This window comes from Lycium ferocissimum, chromosome 5 (genome assembly GCF_029784015.1).
Source record: "Lycium ferocissimum isolate CSIRO_LF1 chromosome 5, AGI_CSIRO_Lferr_CH_V1, whole genome shotgun sequence".
Lineage (NCBI taxonomy): Eukaryota > Viridiplantae > Streptophyta > Magnoliopsida > Solanales > Solanaceae > Lycium > Lycium ferocissimum.
Window position 1 is genome coordinate 1,187,181 of NC_081346.1, and position 20,655 is coordinate 1,207,835.

General features: G+C 38.3%; 1 protein-coding gene across 1 annotated transcript; it reads left to right on the plus strand.

The window, feature by feature from the left end:
- The first annotated feature begins 11,204 nt into the window (after positions 1 to 11,204).
- Positions 11,205 to 19,782, plus strand: LOC132055312 (phospholipid:diacylglycerol acyltransferase 1-like). The gene is made up of 6 exons (XM_059447052.1): positions 11,205 to 11,793; positions 15,430 to 15,652; positions 15,771 to 16,054; positions 16,597 to 16,924; positions 18,417 to 18,673; positions 18,932 to 19,782. Exons 1-6 carry the CDS (start codon positions 11,372 to 11,374, stop codon positions 19,413 to 19,415), a joined length of 1,998 nt encoding a protein of 665 aa, XP_059303035.1. The 5' UTR covers positions 11,205 to 11,371; the 3' UTR covers positions 19,416 to 19,782.
- The last annotated feature ends 873 nt before the right edge of the window (positions 19,783 to 20,655 follow it).

Genomic DNA, 20,655 nt, shown 5'->3' on the forward strand with positions numbered 1-20,655 from the left:
AAAGTTGATCACCGGAAAGAACTCGGAGATTTCCGGAAATTTTGTTGGAAAATTACTTCGCGCGTTCGCGCGAGGTAATACACGCGCCCGCGCCCACGCGCGCCGGGCACCGCGCGTTCGCGCCGCAGTCCACGCGTTCGCGCCGAAGTAAGAAGAGTGATACCGACGTCATCCACGCGTTCGCGCGGCAATGGGCGCGTTCGCGCTCGAAGGTTTTCCCGCCCCGGTCCGAGCGAACTTGGATTGTGACGACTTTTTTCTCTGCAGCTCATTTAAAAAATAACCGGGAAGATTGTAAAATTATCTTGGGCATAAAACACAAGTTTGGAGGCTAGGTTCCTATGTATATTTTCTTTCTTTTTATTCAATCCTTGTTTATGGGAATTTCTCGGTGACTATTAAGATTGATACTCTTGTTATGCTTATTTATCATCGACATTATTTTTAATCAAGTAAGTTCTTATTATTTTAATTATTCTTATTTTTCAACGTTTCTCAAGGGAGTAGCTAACCACAGGACTTGCCCATTTACTTTGTTTGAAACTCGTAAGAGGAAGAACGGGGTTGGGATAGAATAATTAACATGAATTTGGGGCATTAACCCCCATCTAATGGAAATTGACCTAGGAATAAGCGATACCACTTGTAGCCATATTCGGGTGTTCTTAATGCTCCTAATTGCTTGAGGAATCTTCAATTGGGTAGTCTAGTTAATCTTCGGGAGAAGTTAATTTAGAGTCATTATCCGAGGCTAATTAACATAAACTTGCTATTATTTATAATTCGTGAAATAGATTGGATCGTTACTTGAGAAATAGATTCCTTAATTCCTTACTTGTGGCTATTGATCAATTTACTTGCTTTCTAGATTAGAATTTATATTTCCGTATTTTCTCAAAACCTTGTCAAAAACCACCATTGATGCGTTCGCCTCCTAGCTATTGTTAGTGATAATTCCTAATCCGCTTAAATTGCCTACATATTGTTCTCTGTGGATTCGACCCCAACCTTGTTGGTTACTATATTTGACAACGTCCGCGTTATACCATTAATAGGTGTAATTTGAGCGTATCACGAGCTCCATTTCATTCGAGCTACAACTTTTGGTATCTATTCTTTTGTGTACATATTTATGGGCATGGTGGGGTCCCCTGTCTCGCCTATATTGTCACGACCCGGCCACGGGCCATGCGACGGTATACGGGGGGCTAACCACTAGCATCGCTCATACTATTACCCATTATGCACATCAAGCATTTATTCATTAATCATATACTCAAATCATAGGAAAACCATTTTTCACTTCGGAATATAATTACCTTTATATACATAAGCCCTTCGGCTATCAAAATAATGTACATACAATAAGGACATCGTGAGACCATACTACCCACACATACGTATCTACGAGCCTCCACAGAATTCACTGCAAGAGGCCGCTAGGCCGTTTCGCATATATCTCCACCCAGGTCCATGGGATGGACACTCGGATTCGGCGGCTAGTGACTAGTCTCCCCGCCGGCCCATACGGAGAGGGCACGTCTACGCTCCTTCGGTTCGATGGTCCGACATTAGCGAGGTGTAGTGGAGGAGAGTCAAGATATAAAGGAAAAACAGGGTAAGATAGATAGAGAAGGCAAAAAAGGCAAGAGAGCATGCCAAGAAAGCAAAGCAAGTTTTTGAACAAGATGATGAGTATTCGAGAGGAGTGTATGCGGAGCACGGAGATGGGAGGAAAATGAGGAAGATTTTGTCCCGCCGTAGCCCGCACTCCCAGCCTCCGAGGCGAGCAGAGATGACTATAGCACTCGGTGCTAAAGGTATGCCTCGATTTTTTTTTTTTTGTATGTTATGTGATACGGTGAGACACCGCAAATTTTTTTTAGTCAGGGTGGCTATCCGGTATTGTTGTATTGTAAATATGTGTTTAGGACCCTCTCGCTTTTCTTTGCCGAGTTCTTTTCCCGAGGGTGTTATTTTTGTTGAACCGGTATGTTTAGGATGTTGCTTAGGTTGAATAGAGTAGTTTTGACTTATTTGGTGTTACTCTGAATCGATGGCATGTTGCTATGGTTTGTTGGAAATTTCGAACCCCTCGAAAATTGAAAAATGCATACTTAAGACGCCATTGTTGACATATTTGATTCTTTATACGGCATTATGATTATTGGGTATTGTGTGTGAGGAATGACTACTTAGGAGGTCACAAGTGTAAAAATAATTGTCCTTATGCCAATGTGTGTGTGAGTCGTTAGTTTGGCTCCGTTTATGCATGTTTAATCTAGAACTTGCCCGTTGGTCTTGTTTGAAATCCGAAGGTTAGTTTGGGTGTGAGATGATCTTAGGCTTTCCTTGCGTAAAAAGTCACTTTGCCTAAATACGCCCTACCAAAAGTAAAAGTATCACTAGTTTCCCTTTTTGAGCCTTTTGACTTTTTCTCTTGGCTAGCCAAGTATGAAACCTTACCCTTTGTACAATTAATCCAATTTCGCACCCGTTCCTCCTTGATACGACTAGATAAGATAAGGAAAAATGCCTAAAGTCGGGGGTGAATTAACTCGTGAAGTAGATGTTAAAAACATAGGAAGTCAAAGGTGGTGGAGTTTGCTAGTGGAGATTCGATGTGGGAGTTGCATATAAAAAAAAAAAAAAAAAAAAAAAAAACAGAAAATTGTAACACAAATAAAAAAGAATTGCTAGTTGGATAGGAATAAAACCACATCGAGGTCGAAAACTTGAAAGGAAACGAAGGAATTGGAAAGAAAACAAGTAGTTAAGGCGAAGAGATGTTGTAGTATCAAGGAGGGTCACCACTAATACCCAAAAGTATCCTACCCGTCCCTAAGCCTACATTACAAGCCGAAACAAGTCCTAATGTGATCACAACCGAGCGAGCCTAGGATGAAAACATAGAAAATAAGGGCAAGCCTATGGTATTTGCGTGTGTAGATATGAAGTTCTTTGTGAGTGTGAGCGTCTTTCTCCTCCCCTTTCGTCTTCGTCCCATTCTTGTTATGTATATGTGTGTTGGGACATTCGTTGGTCTATGCGAGGGCATAAGGATGAGATTTGAGCAAAAGAAAGTGTCCGCCTAAAGTAGCGTTTGTGTGCATCATAATATGTTCGATAATGTAATGTCATGCATCAAGCCTCGGTGTTAGTCATAGCGTTCGAGTCGTGTGTATGTTGTTTTAAAACAGAAAATTGGGGTGGTCATTGGAAGAAAAACATGCATGCCGGTAGTTCAGAGTTAAAACCAATGTAGACATTGTTATTCTATGATATCTAGGTGTTAGATTGAGTCGTTGTGTTGTATGGCTTGCTTGGGGACAAGAAAATACTTTAAGTTGGGGGTGTTGATGTGGCGTGATTTTACGCCACAATTGATGCTTTCCTACTGTAAGTTTTACTTGTTTTTAAGCAAGTCTATGTGATTTTACGTGGTTTTTGTTATGTTTCGGTAATTCGAGGTCCCTAGAGCCTAAGTGTGGAAAACAAGCAAAAAAGGGGAAAAAGTTGATCACCGGAAAGAGCGGGAGATTCTCCGGAAATTTTGTTGGAAAATTACTCTGCGCGTTCGCGCAGGTAATACACGCGTTCGCGCCCGCGCGCGCCGGTGCACCGCGCGTTCGCGCCGCAGTCCGACGCGCGCGCGTTCGCGCTGAAGTAAGAAGAGTGATGCGACGTCATCCACGCGTTCGCGCGCGCGCGCGGCGCGTTCGCGCCGAAGGTTTTCCGGCCCGGTCCGAAGGAGACTTGGATTGTGACGACTTTTTCTCTCAGCTCATTTAAAAAGCCAATCGGGAAGATTATAAAATTATCTTGGGCATAAAACACAAGTTTGGAGGCTAGGGTTCCTATGTATATTTTCTTTCTTTTATTCAATCCTTGTTTATGGGAATTTCTCGGTGACTATTAAGATTGATACTCTTGTTATGCTTATTTATCATCGACATTATTTTTAATCAAGTAAGTTCTTGTTATTTTAATTATTCTTATTTTTCAACGTTTCTCGAGGAGTAGCTAACCCTAGGACTTGCCCATTTACTTTGTTTGAAACTCGTAAGAGGAAGAACGGGGTTGGGATAGAATAATTAACATGAATTTGGGGCGTTAACCCCCATCTAATGGAAATTGACCTAGGAATAGCGATACCACTTGTAGCCATATTCGGTGTTCTTAATGCTCCTAATTGCTTGAGGATCTTCAATTGGGTAGTCTAGTTAATCTTCGGGAGAAGTTAATTTAGAGTCATTAGCCGAGGCTAATTAACATAAACTTGCTATTATTTATAATTCGTGAAATAGATTGGATCGTTACTTGAGAAATAGATTCCTTAATTCCTTACTTGTGGCCATTGATCAATTTACTTGCTTTCTAGATTAGAATTTATATTTCCGTATTTTCTCAAAACCTTGTCAAAAACCACCATTGATGCGTTCGGTCTAGCTATTGTTAGTGATAATTCCTAATCTGCTTAAATTGCCTACATATTGTTCTCTGTGGGATTCGACCCCAACCTTGTTGGGTTACTATATTTGACAACGTCCGCGTTATACCATTAATAGGTGTAATTTGAGCGTATCACGGAGCTCCATTTCATTCAGAGCTACAACTTTTGGTATCTATTCTTTTGTGTACATATTTATGGGCATGGTGGGGTCCTGTCCTGCCTATATTGTCACGACCCGGCTACGGGCCATGACGGGTATACGGGGCTAACCACAGAGCATCGCTCATACTATTACCCATTATGCACATCAAGCATTTATTCATTAATCATATACTCAAATCATAGGAAAACCATTTTTCACTTCGGAATATAATTACCTTTATATACATAAGCCCTTCGGCTATCAAAATAATGTACATACAATAAGGACATCGTGAGACCATACTACCCACACATACGTATCTACGAGCCTCTACTAGAGTACTAACATAAAGACGGGACAGGACCCCGTCGTGCCCAAATATATACACAAAATAACAATTCAACATAGCACCTCCGAAGTAATGAGTGCTTCGTAAGCCCGCCGAATAACTCCTAGGAATCTGGGTCACCTCCCTGTCTACCTGTGGGCATGAACACAGCGTCCAAAGAAAAGGACGTCAGTACGAAATATGTACTGAGTATGTAAAGCATGAGTAGTAACATGGGTAAACGTAGCGGATAAAATAAAAGATCAAATGCCTTTTTGAGATGTTTGTCATGCTTACTTTACCTTTTCTTAAGGGTCGCGAATGCACATACATATACATATCATAGTACCGTATCTCGCTCATACACATTAAACATTATCCATATTTGGCCACGTAGGGCATGACGATCACATACATGTCTTCCGTACCCGCCATAACAAGGCTCGGTATATCTCATCATCATCATTGCCATCACTACGGAAATCTTTTATCATCACACACATCTCATAAGCTTATCATAACTTTTCATAGAGCATGCATTTGAATTTAAAGACAATCTATGAAAATCATATCATATTCGTAGCATGAACTTCATAAAAATATCGTATGATAGGCTTTATAGTCTCTAAACTTAGGCTCTTCATTACCATTATCGTATCTATGGCATATCTCTTACCTTTATCTCATATGAAACCCCCTATGAACATAGACTTGTAATTTTTCGGAACATTGGTCATAGGACATGCATTAGAGCTTATAGACAATCTATAACAATATCGAGGTGACATAAGGTCGAGAACCCCCGATTACATTATGGAGTGATCATATTCATCATATCTCACCTTGAAGAAACTAACATTTTAAGGTGAGTGTAACACAACGAGCAACCTCAAGGGATCGTAAACAGGGTCATTAGATTGCAAAAACATCATATCGTATTCATAGCAAGAACTTTATGGAATTAGCATATCATGAACTTTAGAACTTTTAGGATCAACTCATGGTTATCATTATTATACTCGCATCGTATCTCTTTTCTTTATCTTATGAAAGCTCTTTATAATCATAGACTCATAATTTCCGGTGTGTAGGAAAGTCATGGAAATATAGGAGAATTCATGCCATGGAGTCATGCCTTAGAAATAAAGGACTAGCCTTACATACCTCTTTCGTTTAGCTATTCTATCGTTTGATCGTTCTCCTTCGATGCTCGCGTTTCTACCTTCAAGAGAATTCGCATCAACATTAGCTAATCGATTATGTGAACGTGCTTACTAATGTTAGAGAAAATTGGGCAGCATTTCCTTTGTTTATACAACTTTCCTCATATTACATATCAACTCCCAAACATCCACAACAACATTCACAATATTATAAACAACAATCATCATTCATCTACATTATTCACATTTCACAATTTCACTTCAATTCCTCCATAATCATGGTCATAGTTCACTATTGCATTTTCTCACATATAATACTTATCCCTTGTTCTAAATGTCACTTATAGCATACTTATAATCACAACATATCAATATTCATGACTCATTCCAAACTACTACTCAAAATGTCACTATTCTTACATTTATGACCCATTTTCTATTTCCTTCTACAATCCAAGTCTTTCAACCTCTCATTACCTTAAACAACACGGAATGATCATAAAAATCACCTTAGATAATGGAAGAATAAGCCTTGAGTGGAAATACTCTTCTTGCACCAAAACCCTAGTTCACTTCCATTGGAATTTCTTGGCTTAGATGAACTTCAATGAGTTTCTTACACTTGATTTTGTTGGTTTGATGAAGTTGATCATAGATTTCTCTTGGGTTCTTGTGGATGAAGAGTGGAGAGGGTTCTAGAGAATTCTTGAAGTGTGAAGTGAGGAAATGAAATAAATGAAATGAGGTTGGTCCTTTATATTTAATTTGGAAACTGTCCCGACCAGATTCTACGGACCAACATACGGTCCGTATAAATTATACTGGCCGTATGTCTGGCCGTAGATTTAGTCCAGTGAAGGTTCCATTCTGGGCACAACATACGGCCTAACATACGGCCAGTATGTTTTATACGACCAGTATGTTGGGCCGTATAATGCCCAGCTTTTCGAAGTTCGTTCTCGTTGACTCGTTTGACCTCCAATCCTTATGGAACCTTCTTGACACTTATTTAACACCTCATTACCAATCTAAGGGACATTATAACTCTTCTCCAAAACATCATTAAGCCATCATTAATTTGATACTCGTAAATCTTGCTCGACATACAACATATCCCTTGCTTTCCTTAACAACTTCTGTCTCCTACCTCGAATGTCTTTGAAATCTCATTTAGAATCATCAAATGTTATTTATTACTTACCAAGACATCGTATACTCGCACCCTTCGTTAGTCTATTCACTGTATGTTAATGGGAAATTTTCGAGGTGTAACATATATGATGTGACATACCCTTCTTAGAGGCTCGTAGACATGTGTATATGGTTAGATGTCTTTAGCCTTGTCGACTCATATTTTGTATATCATTTTGATAGCCTCGTCGGCTTATGTACATTGATATGGACATAGTTGTTGATGGTGATATAAATGTATTGTTGCCCAATGAGTTTAGCATGAATGATGGATAGAAAGTATGATTAAGCTATGTGGCTCACCTAGATGAAAATGTGAATGTACGATAAGAGGTGCCCGGGTGGGTTAGCACGGGGTACCCGTCATGGCCCTCCGGTTGGGTCGTGATAAATATAGTAGGCACTTAAATATTTATTGTTGGAAAGGAGTCTGTTTTCATTGTTTACTTCATCAAAGATTTCTTTCTACCACAAAGTTGGAGGTTTGACCCTGGAGTCTAAAGGGTTCAGGCTGAGTACAGAATACTTGGAGTGCAAGTTCAGCAGCGTAACACAAGAGGTTGATGTGGAAGTGAGGCTTGGTACCCAGACCATTCAAAAGAAAAGAAGTTTCAAGTATCTTAGGTCAATTATTCAGGAAATGGAGAGATTAACGATGATGTCACATGTCGTATTGGTGCGGGGTGGATGAAATGGAGGCTTGCATCCGGAGTCTTATGTGACAAGAAGGTACCACCAAAACTTAAAGGCAAGTTTTATAAAGTGGTGTTTAGACCAACTATGTTGTATGGGGCGTAGAGTTGGCCAACAAAGAACTCCCACGTTCAGAAGATGAAAGTTGCGACTTTTTCACTTTATTTCCTTTTTCCCCATTTCCTGTTTGTATAGTTGGATAAGTAAAACTATCCAACTATTAGAGTTGGGAAAGCTATAAATAGGTCTTTTCTTCTTGGTCTTGCAAGTTATGCTTATTTCTAATTTTGCGTTATTTAGGGACCACGTGCTAAAGAAATTAAGGTAACACATGCACTATTAGTCAATTATTGTGACTAATATTAAACATAATTTTTAAATATGTACATTTTATTTCAAAATTTAAAGATTTCATATCTGAATTTACAGTTAAAATTAAAAGTTTGAGTTTCGAAATCCAGACAAAGGCCACATAAATTGGGACATAGTGAGAAGCGTATGTTGACGACTTCAGCCAATTCGATTCATGTTCTAAATTTAATAAATTTAATTAGAACACAAAATAAACTAAAAAAAATGCACCAATGTGGATAGGACTTGCAACCACTAATTCTTATTACGTTAACAAGATTACACGAGATTATCCTAGACCAGTCTAATCTCCTGCTATGACTCTGATACCATTTGGTCACTGTCTCGAGTATTGATTTTAGTTTATTTAAACTTAGTTTTTCAAAGAACGGGGACACCAGTATTAATTCTTCTGATACTCAATAACTTTTCAGGCTACACACATTAGACATTCAGGCTAGACACATTAAACAAAGAATTTTGGCCGCGTGCTGAAACATAATAGACACTTAAATATTTACTATTAGAAAGAAATTCGATTCCACCGTTTACTTCAAAGAAAGTTTTTTTTTTTTTTTCGATTCCTATTTGTATAATTGGGTAAATAAAATGAAATATTAGAGTTGGGAAAACTATAAATAGGATCCTTTCTTTTGCGCGACATGCTTACATTAATAATAAAGAAACGAGCAAAGTAAAATTTTAAAAAAAAAATGTCAAACAAATAATTTAGTAACTCGTCAGATGGGAAAGGTGGCAAGAGGTTTCACCTAATATTCATCTCTTATATTTTTGTTTTCAAATTCAAGAGTGAACAATGGTAATAGATAAAAAAGATTTTAGTGTACCAAAAAAGAATAGATTAAAAAATTAAATATTATAAATTATTTCAAGCTTGTGCGTTTTCTAGCTCGTGATTCTTTCTATTGGATATCCCGACATACGTAGTACAAACAACAACAATATATCAATATAGTCCCACAAGTGGGGCTTGGGAAAATCTCGACATATTTAGTAATCAATTAAAAAATGATTGAATAGAGTAAAAGAATTAAGAAAAACATCAAACAAAATATTTCAGTAACCAGTAAGATGGGAAAGGTGCCAAAGGGTTCCAAAATTCCAAAGCGACCGACCGAAATAGACGAAAAAACGTAACATTGCATGGTATTCCATGTGTGTTTTCTAGCTCGCAATTTCTTTCTATTGGACATATTGTTTCTTCTTGGATCGAGCAACTTATTCTAGTACGTCTTGTTATTTGATTTTAGATTAAGTTGCTCTCACAACTAATAATCAAAGGGAGATATATTGTTGGGACAAACAAATTACAAGACAAGCAAATGATTTACTCTAACATGTTCCATCCTTCAACGCTTTGTCCATCGGCAACTTAAAATCGACATTACATATTCTATTTAATGGAAAGATAAGTCAGGAGATTAGATACAAATCAAATATCTTATGCATTAACGTGACAATTAAATTGCGTATTGGTGTTAATGAAGATTTTCAGATTCTTATACATAGAATTTGCCATAATCAAGTAGTCTGTATTAGAAGGTTCCATAGTAGCAGTAAGTAGTGACATACTGACCATTGACTGCTTTTTCCCCATACTCACCTACAAGATCTGAAAATTGTTCCTACTCAAAGTTTGACCTCTTGTTTATTTATTGAGCTGTGTCCCCAATCCCCACACCCATACTTTGAAAAATAATATTCAAAACCATGCAATAATGGCTGCCACCGGTAAAGTCATTTTGGATTTATATTATAATTTCCAGTCCAATTAGCATTCCGCTTGAATAATTACCTGATTTGTGTAGATTTATTAATTAACGCGTTGTATCACATGCATTCAGCTTTCCTTGATAAATAAATCTAGAATAAACAGAGCATTGTTAATTTAATTACAGAACACGACGCAGCCCCTTTGGTCCGTTGTGGCAGGCGGGATTATTAAAATACATAACACTGTTCATCAATAAAACAGAGTCCTTGCGGAGTAGTAGTTACTTTTTCATATATTTTGGTTTCAAGCCTTATTTGGTATGGGGTGTGTTTTTTAAAGACGATTTACCTTGTGATACAAATTCAAATTTAATTGGGTTCTAATGTGAGTACTGGACACTTAAAGAGAAATTAAAAAAGAAATCAAACATACTCGTGTGAATGAACTATTTCTTGACAATTTAAAGTGCCCAATTGACCATGGATAATTTTCACCTTTTTTAAAAAAAAAATTTTATTAAGGAAAATTGTTTTGACACAAAATTATTATAATTTTTCAGAATTTTCGGAAAACTCCAAAAAGTCCTTTTCATGATTTTCTCCCCAAATTACTTATAAAAATTCAAAAACAATTCTAATTTGTATTCATATCCAAACATAACTTCAATTTTCAAATATGATTTCCAACTTGAAAACACATACTACATCCATTTCAATTTGTTTGTCATTTGACTTGACACGAAATTTAAGAAACTAAGAAAACATTTGAATCTTAAGGTCTTAAACTAGAGATATCTAGAATCAGATCAAAATATTTTTTAATCTTGTGATCTTAAACATGTCACGTAAAAAATTAAAACTAAAAAATGATAAAAAAGAAAAGAAACATTCTCTTTTTAACCGACTAAAATGTAAGGTAAGTCAAACAAATTAAAATAGGTGGAACAACACGTTTTCTTAATTCCACAATTTTTGTGTTCAAACACCCACTTTAGGACAAAATGTTTGTGTCGTATCAATAGGAAGATTGGAATCTATTCGAGTGAAGAGTCTAGTTAAATAATCCTTAATTTACATAACATTTCACGCCACGTTACGTAAATTAATTGTTTTCCGTCTTCCGGTCCCACACAGCTATCTGCACCACTCTTCTAATTTAACGCTTTTTTAATTCAGTCACTCATTTCGCCATTATCTTCCCTTTTCGCCAACACCTTGCCGTTGACGCCGGCAACTTCCAGTTTTCTCCCCTAGAAATCTTTATATGTTAAGCCATTATTACTATTGTTAATTAAAGCTAAATAAAAGATTGAGAAATGTCATTATTACGAAGAAGAAAAGCACCTGAAAATGAAATTGAGCCACCAAAGCCTGATGTTGAAGAAGAAGATAAGAAAAGTACTAAGAAGAATGTAAAGGAAAACAAGCAGAAATGGTCGTGTATTGACAATTGTTGTTGGTTTGTTGGATGCATATGTTGTGTTTGGTGGATTTTGTTGTTTTTATACAATGCTATGCCGGCTTCTTTTCCACAATATGTAACGGAGAAGATAACGGGGCCGTTACCTGATCCACCGGGCGTTAAGTTGATGAAAGAAGGGTTGAAGGCTAAGCATCCGGTGGTATTTATTCCTGGAATTGTAACGTGTGGACTTGAATTGTGGGAAGGACATCAGTGTGCTGAAGGATTGTTTAGGAAACGGCTATGGGGGGGCACCTTTGGAGAAGTCTACAAAAGGTATGTATGTGTTTCTTCCTGCTTGAGGTTATTGGTTTCCCTGAGATTTTACTGTTTTGATTGGAGGTCGAGGATTAGAGTAGAAGATTAGTAGGTAGTGGAGTGTTGTTTAATTTCCTATTCAGTATTGTTGTTATTACTCTCCTATTAACTTATTTTTCGATTTCTAGTATTACCTGTTGCGTCCTTTGCTTTTGTTATCGTATTATTTCTTGTTGCTATTGTTCTCTTCTCCATTGTTGTTAGTATGGGTTCTTTACTCTGTATTTGCTTACATACTTGATTTTTGATATGGGTTACGGGTAACGCTGTGTATACACCACCCTCCCAGACCCCACTTGTGGGATTACACTGGATATGTTGTTGTTGTTGTTGTTGTACTGTTTTGATTGTTAGAAGTATGATTTATCTTGGTAGAGCAAAGCGTGGAAAATAATTATCGTGATTTAGAGTTTCAGCTGGATCTTGACACTGATTTTATCTACTCTAATAAATATACTTTTTTTAATCTCTTGAGATATGCTTCTTTCGGCTAATTATTGATGGATAAGGAAACCGTTTTGACTTTGAAAACCTTCTACTTTTATGTTGTCCTGAAGTCTTTTTGCTTGCAATTTCATCTTGACACTGCTATTATCTACTCCAATAATTATACTGATTTTATCTCTTGAGATATGCTTCTTTCGGCTAAATATAAATGAATAAGGAAACCATTTGACATTGAAAACATTCTACTTTTATGTTGTCCCAAAGTCATTTTGCTTGTAATTTCAACTCTGTCAAAGTTATGGACTAGTGCAGTTTTAATTTGATGTACTTTAGTATATCTTCCTTATGGTTTTAGTTCATATCGGAGGTGTGAGAGGTTGGCTATGGAAGGTTTTAGGAGGGGTAGAGGAAGGCCAAAGAAATATTGGGGGAGGTGATTAGGCAGGACATGACGCAGTTTCAGATTACCGAGGACATGACCTTATATAGGAGGTTGTGGAGGACTCAGATTAGGATAGAAGGCTAGTAGGTAGTCTCGCTTTTCTTTCGCACTAGTAGGCGTAGTTTGCTCTACTTTTTATTGCCCTTTGATTCCTGCTTTTATGTGTTGGGTCTTGTCTTTTCATGTTGTTTTATCATGACTTCTTTGCTTTTGTTATTTCTCATTTTCGCATTGCTTTGATTTGCTTGTCTATATATGACTCTTTTCCCTTGTTTTCTTTTCGAGGCGAGGTCTTTCGGAACAGCCTCTCCCTACCTTTCCAAGGTGGGGTCACAGACACTTAACCCTCCCCGGACCCCACACCGTGGGATTCAACTGGGCATGTTGTTGTTGTTGTTGGTTTTAGTTCATATAGTAATTGCCGTTGATAATTTTTACAAAGCTCCAAGGATGTACTTCTCGCATGAGTGAAATTTATGGAAAAAAGATTGTTTAGCCATGATAAAAGATCTAGCTTACAACCTGAGTGGTTTTATAGAGAGAGATTATAGACCACTGTTTCCAAATTAAGCAAGAAACAAGCTAGAGATTTCAATTTCCATAGTGAAAACAAGCATATATTTGACCTGAAATTTTTCCAAATGCCATGGGACAGTTATATTCAAGAACAACTACTTAGATATTGTACCTGTCTCACTTCATAAGCTAACTATCCATTTTAATTTGTTTTGATGATGGAGCCAAAACCCGGGTGAGGACGGTTGGAGGTGACTCGGAACACTTTCCAGTCACGATAGGCTCGCACCGATCAGGGTCCGCGCTAGCCCGTTTCTCGTTTCCGTGGCTACATGGACGCTCTCGACAAGCCACATTCAAGGAGAGGTACCGTGGTGCATGTTGTTTGCAGATGACATTGTCTTTGATTAAGTCGCGGGAGCGTGTTATCGCGGTGGAGGTTTGACGCTACGTACTCGAAATCGAAGGTTTCGAGTTGAGCAGACTAAGACAAAGTACTTAGAGTGCAAGTTCGGTAATGGGAGTCAAGTAGAGGACGAGGACGTGCAATGGATACTCGGAGTCATCCCGAAGAAAGAAAGTTTCAAGTACCTCGGGGTCAATCATCAAAGGACCCGGCGAGATTGACGACGATGTCACACATCGTATTGGAGCGGGATGGATGAAATGGAAGCTCGCGTCGGGGTGTTGTGTGATAAAAAGGTCACCGCTATTCTAAAGGGAAAGTTCTACAAAGTGGTGGTTAGACCCGGCTATGTTGTATGGGACGGAATGCGGCCGGTTAAGAAAGCGCATGTCCGGAAGATGAAGGTGGGCGAGATGCGGATCTTTGAGATGGATGTGCGGGCATACCCGGAGAGATAGGATTCGAATGAAGTGATTCGGGATAAGCGGGTGTGGCCCCCGTGGTGGATAAGATGTGGGAAGGAGGTTGAGGTGGTTCGGCCACGTGCGACGGAGATGCACCGACGCGCCCGAGGAGGAGGTGTGAAAGGATGGGCGTGGTGGGGGCACGAAGAGAGAGGGAGGGGTAGGCCAAAGAAGGCTTGGGGAGAGGTGATTCGGCAGACACGACGTTACTCCGGCTCCTTACCGAGGACATGACCGGTGATGGACAGGGGTGGAGGTCGAGTATCAGGGTAGAGGGCTAGTGGGGGGCCGCGAGGTTTCCTTTCTCGTACTAGGAGTATTTTTATCCTGCTTCTATGTGTTGGTCTTGTCTATCTTTGTTATTTTATCATGACTTCGTTGCTCTTGCTATTTCTCATTTTCACATGGTTTTGATTTGCTGGTCCGTATCTGACTCTTTTCCCTTGTTTCCCTTGTTTTCCTTGTTTTCTTTTGAGCCGAGGGTCTTTCGGAAACAGCCTCCCTACCTTCCAAGGTGGGGGTAAGGTCTGCGTACACTTTACCCTCCCCAGACCTCACGTTGTGGGATCCAACTGGGTATGTTGTTGTTGTTGTTGTTGATTTACATAACCCTTTGCTTGATTGAAAAAGTTTCTCATACAAACTAATAATCCACTACATTGAAAATTTTGAGCATCATATGACACACCTATCAAAAAGAGGAAAAGAAGGACGTCACATTACGCCTTTTCAACAAAGAAGTCCACTCATTTTAAATTTTGTTCCTCATATACATCCTAGTCAAATAAGGCCACAAAATGAAGCAGAGGAAGTATAATGAATAAACTTCACGTGTGGAAAGGATGTACTGCTGAAACTGTTAAACGATCATCTGTCTTTGGGATAGAACATCTGTGGCATTGAATTCACTTAAATTGTTCAGTCAAAGAAACTAATATCTAGCAATAGGGTTGTTAGTTTGAAAAAACTAATAGGGAATCCACCACAATTAAGTTTGAGGATTGAATTTTGCCCTCCAGGAATCGTAAGCTACACAGTGTGATACATCTTTCAGCTAGGCAGTGCTACTTTCTGATTTAGTAAGAGACTTCTGTTTAGGAATGAAAGCATCCCAGATTTACTTTCTTTTCTTGGATTTTTTCTACTTCAAAGTCATGTTTCTTAACCTATAACCTTTTTTTTTTTTTTTGATACGATATACTAAAGGAAAAACGAAAAACAATCTCTTAACCTCTAGCTCACCCCTTAAGAATTAAATCTCTGTAACCATTACTAGCATTTTCTTTCACTAATTATCTTTTATGTATGATTCTCTGCAGACCACTGTGCTGGCTGGAACACATGACGTTAGATAATGAAACTGGGATGGATCCTGCTGGTATTAGAGTTAGGCCAGTTAGTGGACTTGTCGCTGCAGATTACTTTGCTCCAGGATACTTTGTCTGGGCAGTTTTGATTGCTAACTTAGCCCGAATAGGATACGAGGAGAAAACAATGTATATGGCTGCATATGATTGGAGGCTTTCATTTCAGAACACCGAGGTACTAATGTCTCCTTATGTGGTATCGTCTGCGTTTGTATTTGATGAAATCACGTTAACAGCTATTTCGTTGATCATTTTAAAATGTTATAACTGTGATGCTCGATTTACTTCAATAGGTCCGTGACCAGACCCTGACCCGGATAAAAAGCAATATAGAACTGATGGTTGCAACTAGTGGGGGCAAGAAGGCAGTAATTGTTCCACATTCCATGGGGGTTGTCTACTTTTTGCATTTTATGAAGTGGGTGGAGGCACCAGCTCCTATGGGTGGTGGTGGTGGCCCAGATTGGTGCGCCAAGCACATTAAAGCAGTGATGAATATTGGTGGGCCATTCCTAGGTGTTCCAAAATCTGTAGCTGGGGTTTTCTCAGCTGAAGCACGGGATATTGCTGTTGCCAGGTAAACTTGCTCTCTGTGAATCTTTCTTCTTCGCCAGCCAGTTAAAAGGAAGGGTGCGAACTATGTAGAGCTAAATCCTTTTATTTGGTTACTGAAACTAATTGGTGACCTATGCAGTAACTTCCTTTACATGCTGTGAAATTATCCCTTGCTTTATGCCTTTCAAGTTGCGTTCTGAAAATTTCGCGCGTCTACAAAGTGTTAACCAGATGTCCTGAAAAGCTTTCTATTTACATCCTTTCAATCATTGAACTATTAAAAACTATGTACAAAATTGTTGTTCATATCAGCAAAACTCATTTTAGAGTAGGCAACAAAAGGAAAAACAAACTGCTGTATTACCTCAACCAGGCAACACCAAACAAACATATTACTCCATAATGTCCTCGCTCAGTAGTCATCTTCTTTGTCCTCCCCAAATATCATTCAACTCAGTACCAACATCCTCGTTGTCCTTTTCCGGAGCAGCTACGTCTTTAAGTTTGGTGTGTATGTAATGTATGTTTTCTTATTCTTTCTTTAGTAATTCCCCTCAATTTCAGGGCTCTAGCCCCAGGTGTTCTGGATACGGATTTATTCCATTTTCAAACATTAGAGCACTTAATGAAGATGTCACGAACATGGGATGCAACCTTGTCAATGATACCAAGAGGAGGGGAGACGATCTGGGGCAGTCTTGACTGGTCACCCGAGGAAGGCTATTCTCCTTGCAAAAGTAAGTCCAGAGACGATGCTGCTCAGATTTCAGGCCATCACGAGAACGAAACTACAGATTCTAAAGCAAAATATTACAGTTATGGAAGATTTATTTCCTTTGGAAAGGATGCAGCAGAGGCTCATCCATCAGATCTTAAGAGGATTGACTTTAGGGTAATGTTAATCAGAAACCAAATTCTCTCATTGTTTCTCTCGTATGCGTATTTTCCTTTATTCATTTCAATTTGCAACATTGATTTCATTTCTGGTGGGTGTGGGTGATCCCGAATGACCAGTTTATGGACTTCTATGATCAGAAATGCTAAAGCCCAGGGGTGGATCTAGTGGATAAACTATGTGGTCATCTTAACCCAGTAGCTTTAGCTTAGACCATGTATATGTGTTAAAAAGCCCAACTAAATAAGTACATATAATAGATTTCGAACCCAGTTAATATGGGACGTGATAGAATTACGAATCTGAACCCATATAGCTCACATCCTAGATCTGTCTGCTGGAGGCACAAAAATATAGCAGAAATAAAATTATCTGTAAAGTAGTTAGAACTTTGGTGTGAGGTTCTTGTTCTAATTGTAGTTCTTTTACTTATATTTTTATGCTATAGGCAAGCAGGGGTATGACCTGTCGCCTCGCTAAAATCTATTGCTTTTGGGCCAAATAATAGTTTGGATACCTGGTCATAATCAAAACCAGTGGGCACTCATGGTTGCATAGCCAATGTGATGTGCTTGGTGTGATGTCGGTGTAAAATAATGGAAACAAATGAAGTCTAATGACATATTACAAGTGGATGATATTTGTAGTTTGTATATAATTTTTTTCTACACATCCTTAATAACGGCATTTCCTTTTGTGATAAACACTAGATGAGCACTTATCCAAAAAAAGAAAAAAAGAAAATAAGATAACTGCATGAGGCATTCCTTTAACACTTGCTATCTCAAACAAAATAATCTGTTCAAAATTTCCTTTAAAAGAAAAATCTCCCCTGCCAATGAAAATGTTACAATTAAGGTCATATTGAACTTCCTTCTGAAAAGTGTTCTTTTACTAATACTCCAAGCTTGTCACTTGTCCTTTTTTTTTTTTTTTTGAATGAGGCACTCCATTCATTATGCCAATTCATCTGAATTTATTATGCTCCAAAAAGACCACAAGAGTCAAAAAAATTCCATGGGTTTGCTGAAAAGCTGCTGAGTAGAAGCAGAACTAGACAAGCAAAGGAAATAGTAGAAATGGAAATTGGAGCCATATTCCCTCAAATATCTCGAATTTGAAGACCTTACTGGTTATGCTATACGATGTGCCTCTTATAGAGTGAAGAAATGCTTATTTCCTTTCTTCTTTTAGCTTATTACTCATCCATCTTTTAATTATATCAGCAGCAGCGCATGTTTAATGTGCATCAATCAAGTGTTACCAGGGGATTGAACTGAATAACATTAAAGATGGATGATCTGTGATGTCTCACTGTCCTTCCGTGATATGTGTGCCTTTCTTCCTATTTATGCAAATTTGAAACATCTTTTGTCTGTCAAAGCTATGTCTTAACCTTTTGTGCTCTCAGGCCGTACTTTTCAAAGAAAATTGTCTTTCCCACTTGCTTCCTGATGCCTGGAATTAACTGGCATTTATTTACATGCAGGGTGCTGTAAAGGGCAGTAATGTTGCAAATAACACCTGTGATGTGTGGAACGAGTACCTTGACATGGGTGTTAGTGGTGCAAAAGCGGTGGAAGAGTACAAGGTTTATACAGCTGGAGAGATTGTGGATTTGCTCAACTTTGTTGCCCCGAAAATGATGGCCCGTGGTAGTGCTCACTTTTCATATGGGATAGCTGATGATTTGGATGATCCTAAGTATTCACACTACAAATATTGGTCAAATCCATTGGAGACAAAGTGAGTCCTCTCTTTTTTTTGGCTTTCGTGTCTTATAATGTAGTTCTTACTTGAATCCTTTCAGATAAGATGAAAAAGAGGTCTTTACCTGTATAGGTTGAAATTCAACAATCAAAACTAAATTTGCTTTATCGATATGCTCAAAAGCAAATTCAGTGAGGAGGCTTTGCTAAAATTTGCTGCAGCTTCTTTGGTTAAAACTAGTCTTAGCTATTGTGTTCTTACTTGCATTTTGTTTTGATCTGATTTGTTCTGCAGGTTACCAAATGCTCCTGACATGGAGATCTATTCATTGTATGGAGTTGGAATTGAAACTGAAAGAGCATATGTTTACAAGCGGATACCAACAGCAGGATGCAATATTCCATTCCAGATTGATACTTCAGCTGATGAAGAGGATGAAGGTAGCTGCTTGAAAGCTGGTGTTTACTCGGTAGATGGTGATGAGACTGTGCCTGCATTAAGCGCAGGATTCATGTGTGCAAAAGGATGGCGGGGTAAAACTAGATTTAATCCCTCTGGTGTGAAAACTTATGTAAGGGAGTATTATCATGCTCCCCCTGCAAACCTTCTTGAGGGTCGTGGGACACAGAGTGGTGCACATGTTGATATGATGGGAAATTTTGCTTTGATAGAGGATATAATGAGAGTTGCTGCCGGTGGTACAAGTGAAGACCTGGGAGGTGATCGAGTTTACTCCGATATCTTCAAGTGGTCTGAGAAGATCAATTTACGTTTGTGATTCATGCTTGTGATCATCTGTCACTATTCACTTGTTTCATCGTGTCATCAACAAACCACTTCACGTCTTATTCATAAACTTACATACCCTTTACACTGGGTGGATGCCATTCAAATATTTGGAACTGAACAGGTATTTTCCAGATATAGTGCAGGATTTCGTGCTTCTGGTGGTGTATATTGTAACATTAGCAGCTCATCTCGCTATGCGATGACAGAGAATAATGTGTGTTGTAGCCTTGTAGGGATTGAGTTGATGTTGTACCTTGTAAGTCTTAAGAATTTGACATTGGGAATTTGTTGTAAGTTGAGGACTTTGGAATGTTGATTGTTGATAGTATTCAAATGATTGCTCAGTCAAAGATCAACTCGGGCTATTTGATGTGCTTTAATGCATAATTCAAAATACACCCCCAAAGCTTAGTCTAGTGGTATTAGTGGAAGTTCTCCATATAATAGTGTTAGGATCTGATTCTCACTATCTCCTTCCCTTTTCGCTTCCCTTTCCATACAATAGATTGTATACGTAATGGGTTTCCTTTTTTCTTAATTTCTTGTACTTTTTCATTTCATTGCAGATCTGGCAACATTCTTTTTTCTCTCTGAACCTAATATTAAAGATGACGTTTTGAACCGAGAAAAAATGTACAGAAAATACTATTCCTTTTGAAAGGCCTGGATTCAAGGGGATAAAAAAGCAAGGAGCTCAAACTTCACACGTTTCTCTTTTATGGTGGCAATTTTGGAGATATGTCATTTGACAATTTTTATTGAAGTACGAGAAGTAGAAGTATGACATAGATAAAGTAACTCTCATGATCTGCTGTGGAAACATCGCATCCCAAGTCAGCAATTGAGCTTAAACTAGTAGAGTACGTCATAGGTATGTAACTCGAATAGTTTGTCAATCACTAATAAACCAACAGGCAAAATGAAAATTGTCCATCGCATATCTATGAGAACTGAGAAGTACGAAATTCTCTTCCAATAAACTAGGAAATATATGCATAAGTAGCAATTTGTCAATCTCAAAAGACGAATAATCAAAATACATGATTACATTATTACGTAAGATCAGTACAGGATGCCACAACTAAACCATGTGATTTGTTCCTCAATTTGAAGCCCTCGACATTACTCAATCTCAATAACACAAAAGAATAATCGCAATACATACATATTTGGATTAAAACGAGATTAACACAAGGTATCACAAGTAAAACGCATGACCTGTTCTTAAA

Coding starts and splice junctions, on each gene's coding strand:
- LOC132055312 (XM_059447052.1), top strand. CDS start 11,372: ATGTCATTATTACGAAGAAGAAAAGCACCTGAAAATGAAATTGAGCCA. Junction 11,794..15,429: donor TTTGGAGAAGTCTACAAAAG/GTATGTATGTGT, acceptor GATTCTCTGCAG/ACCACTGTGCTGGCTGGAAC. Junction 16,055..16,596: donor CGGGATATTGCTGTTGCCAG/GTAAACTTGCTC, acceptor CCTCAATTTCAG/GGCTCTAGCCCCAGGTGTTC.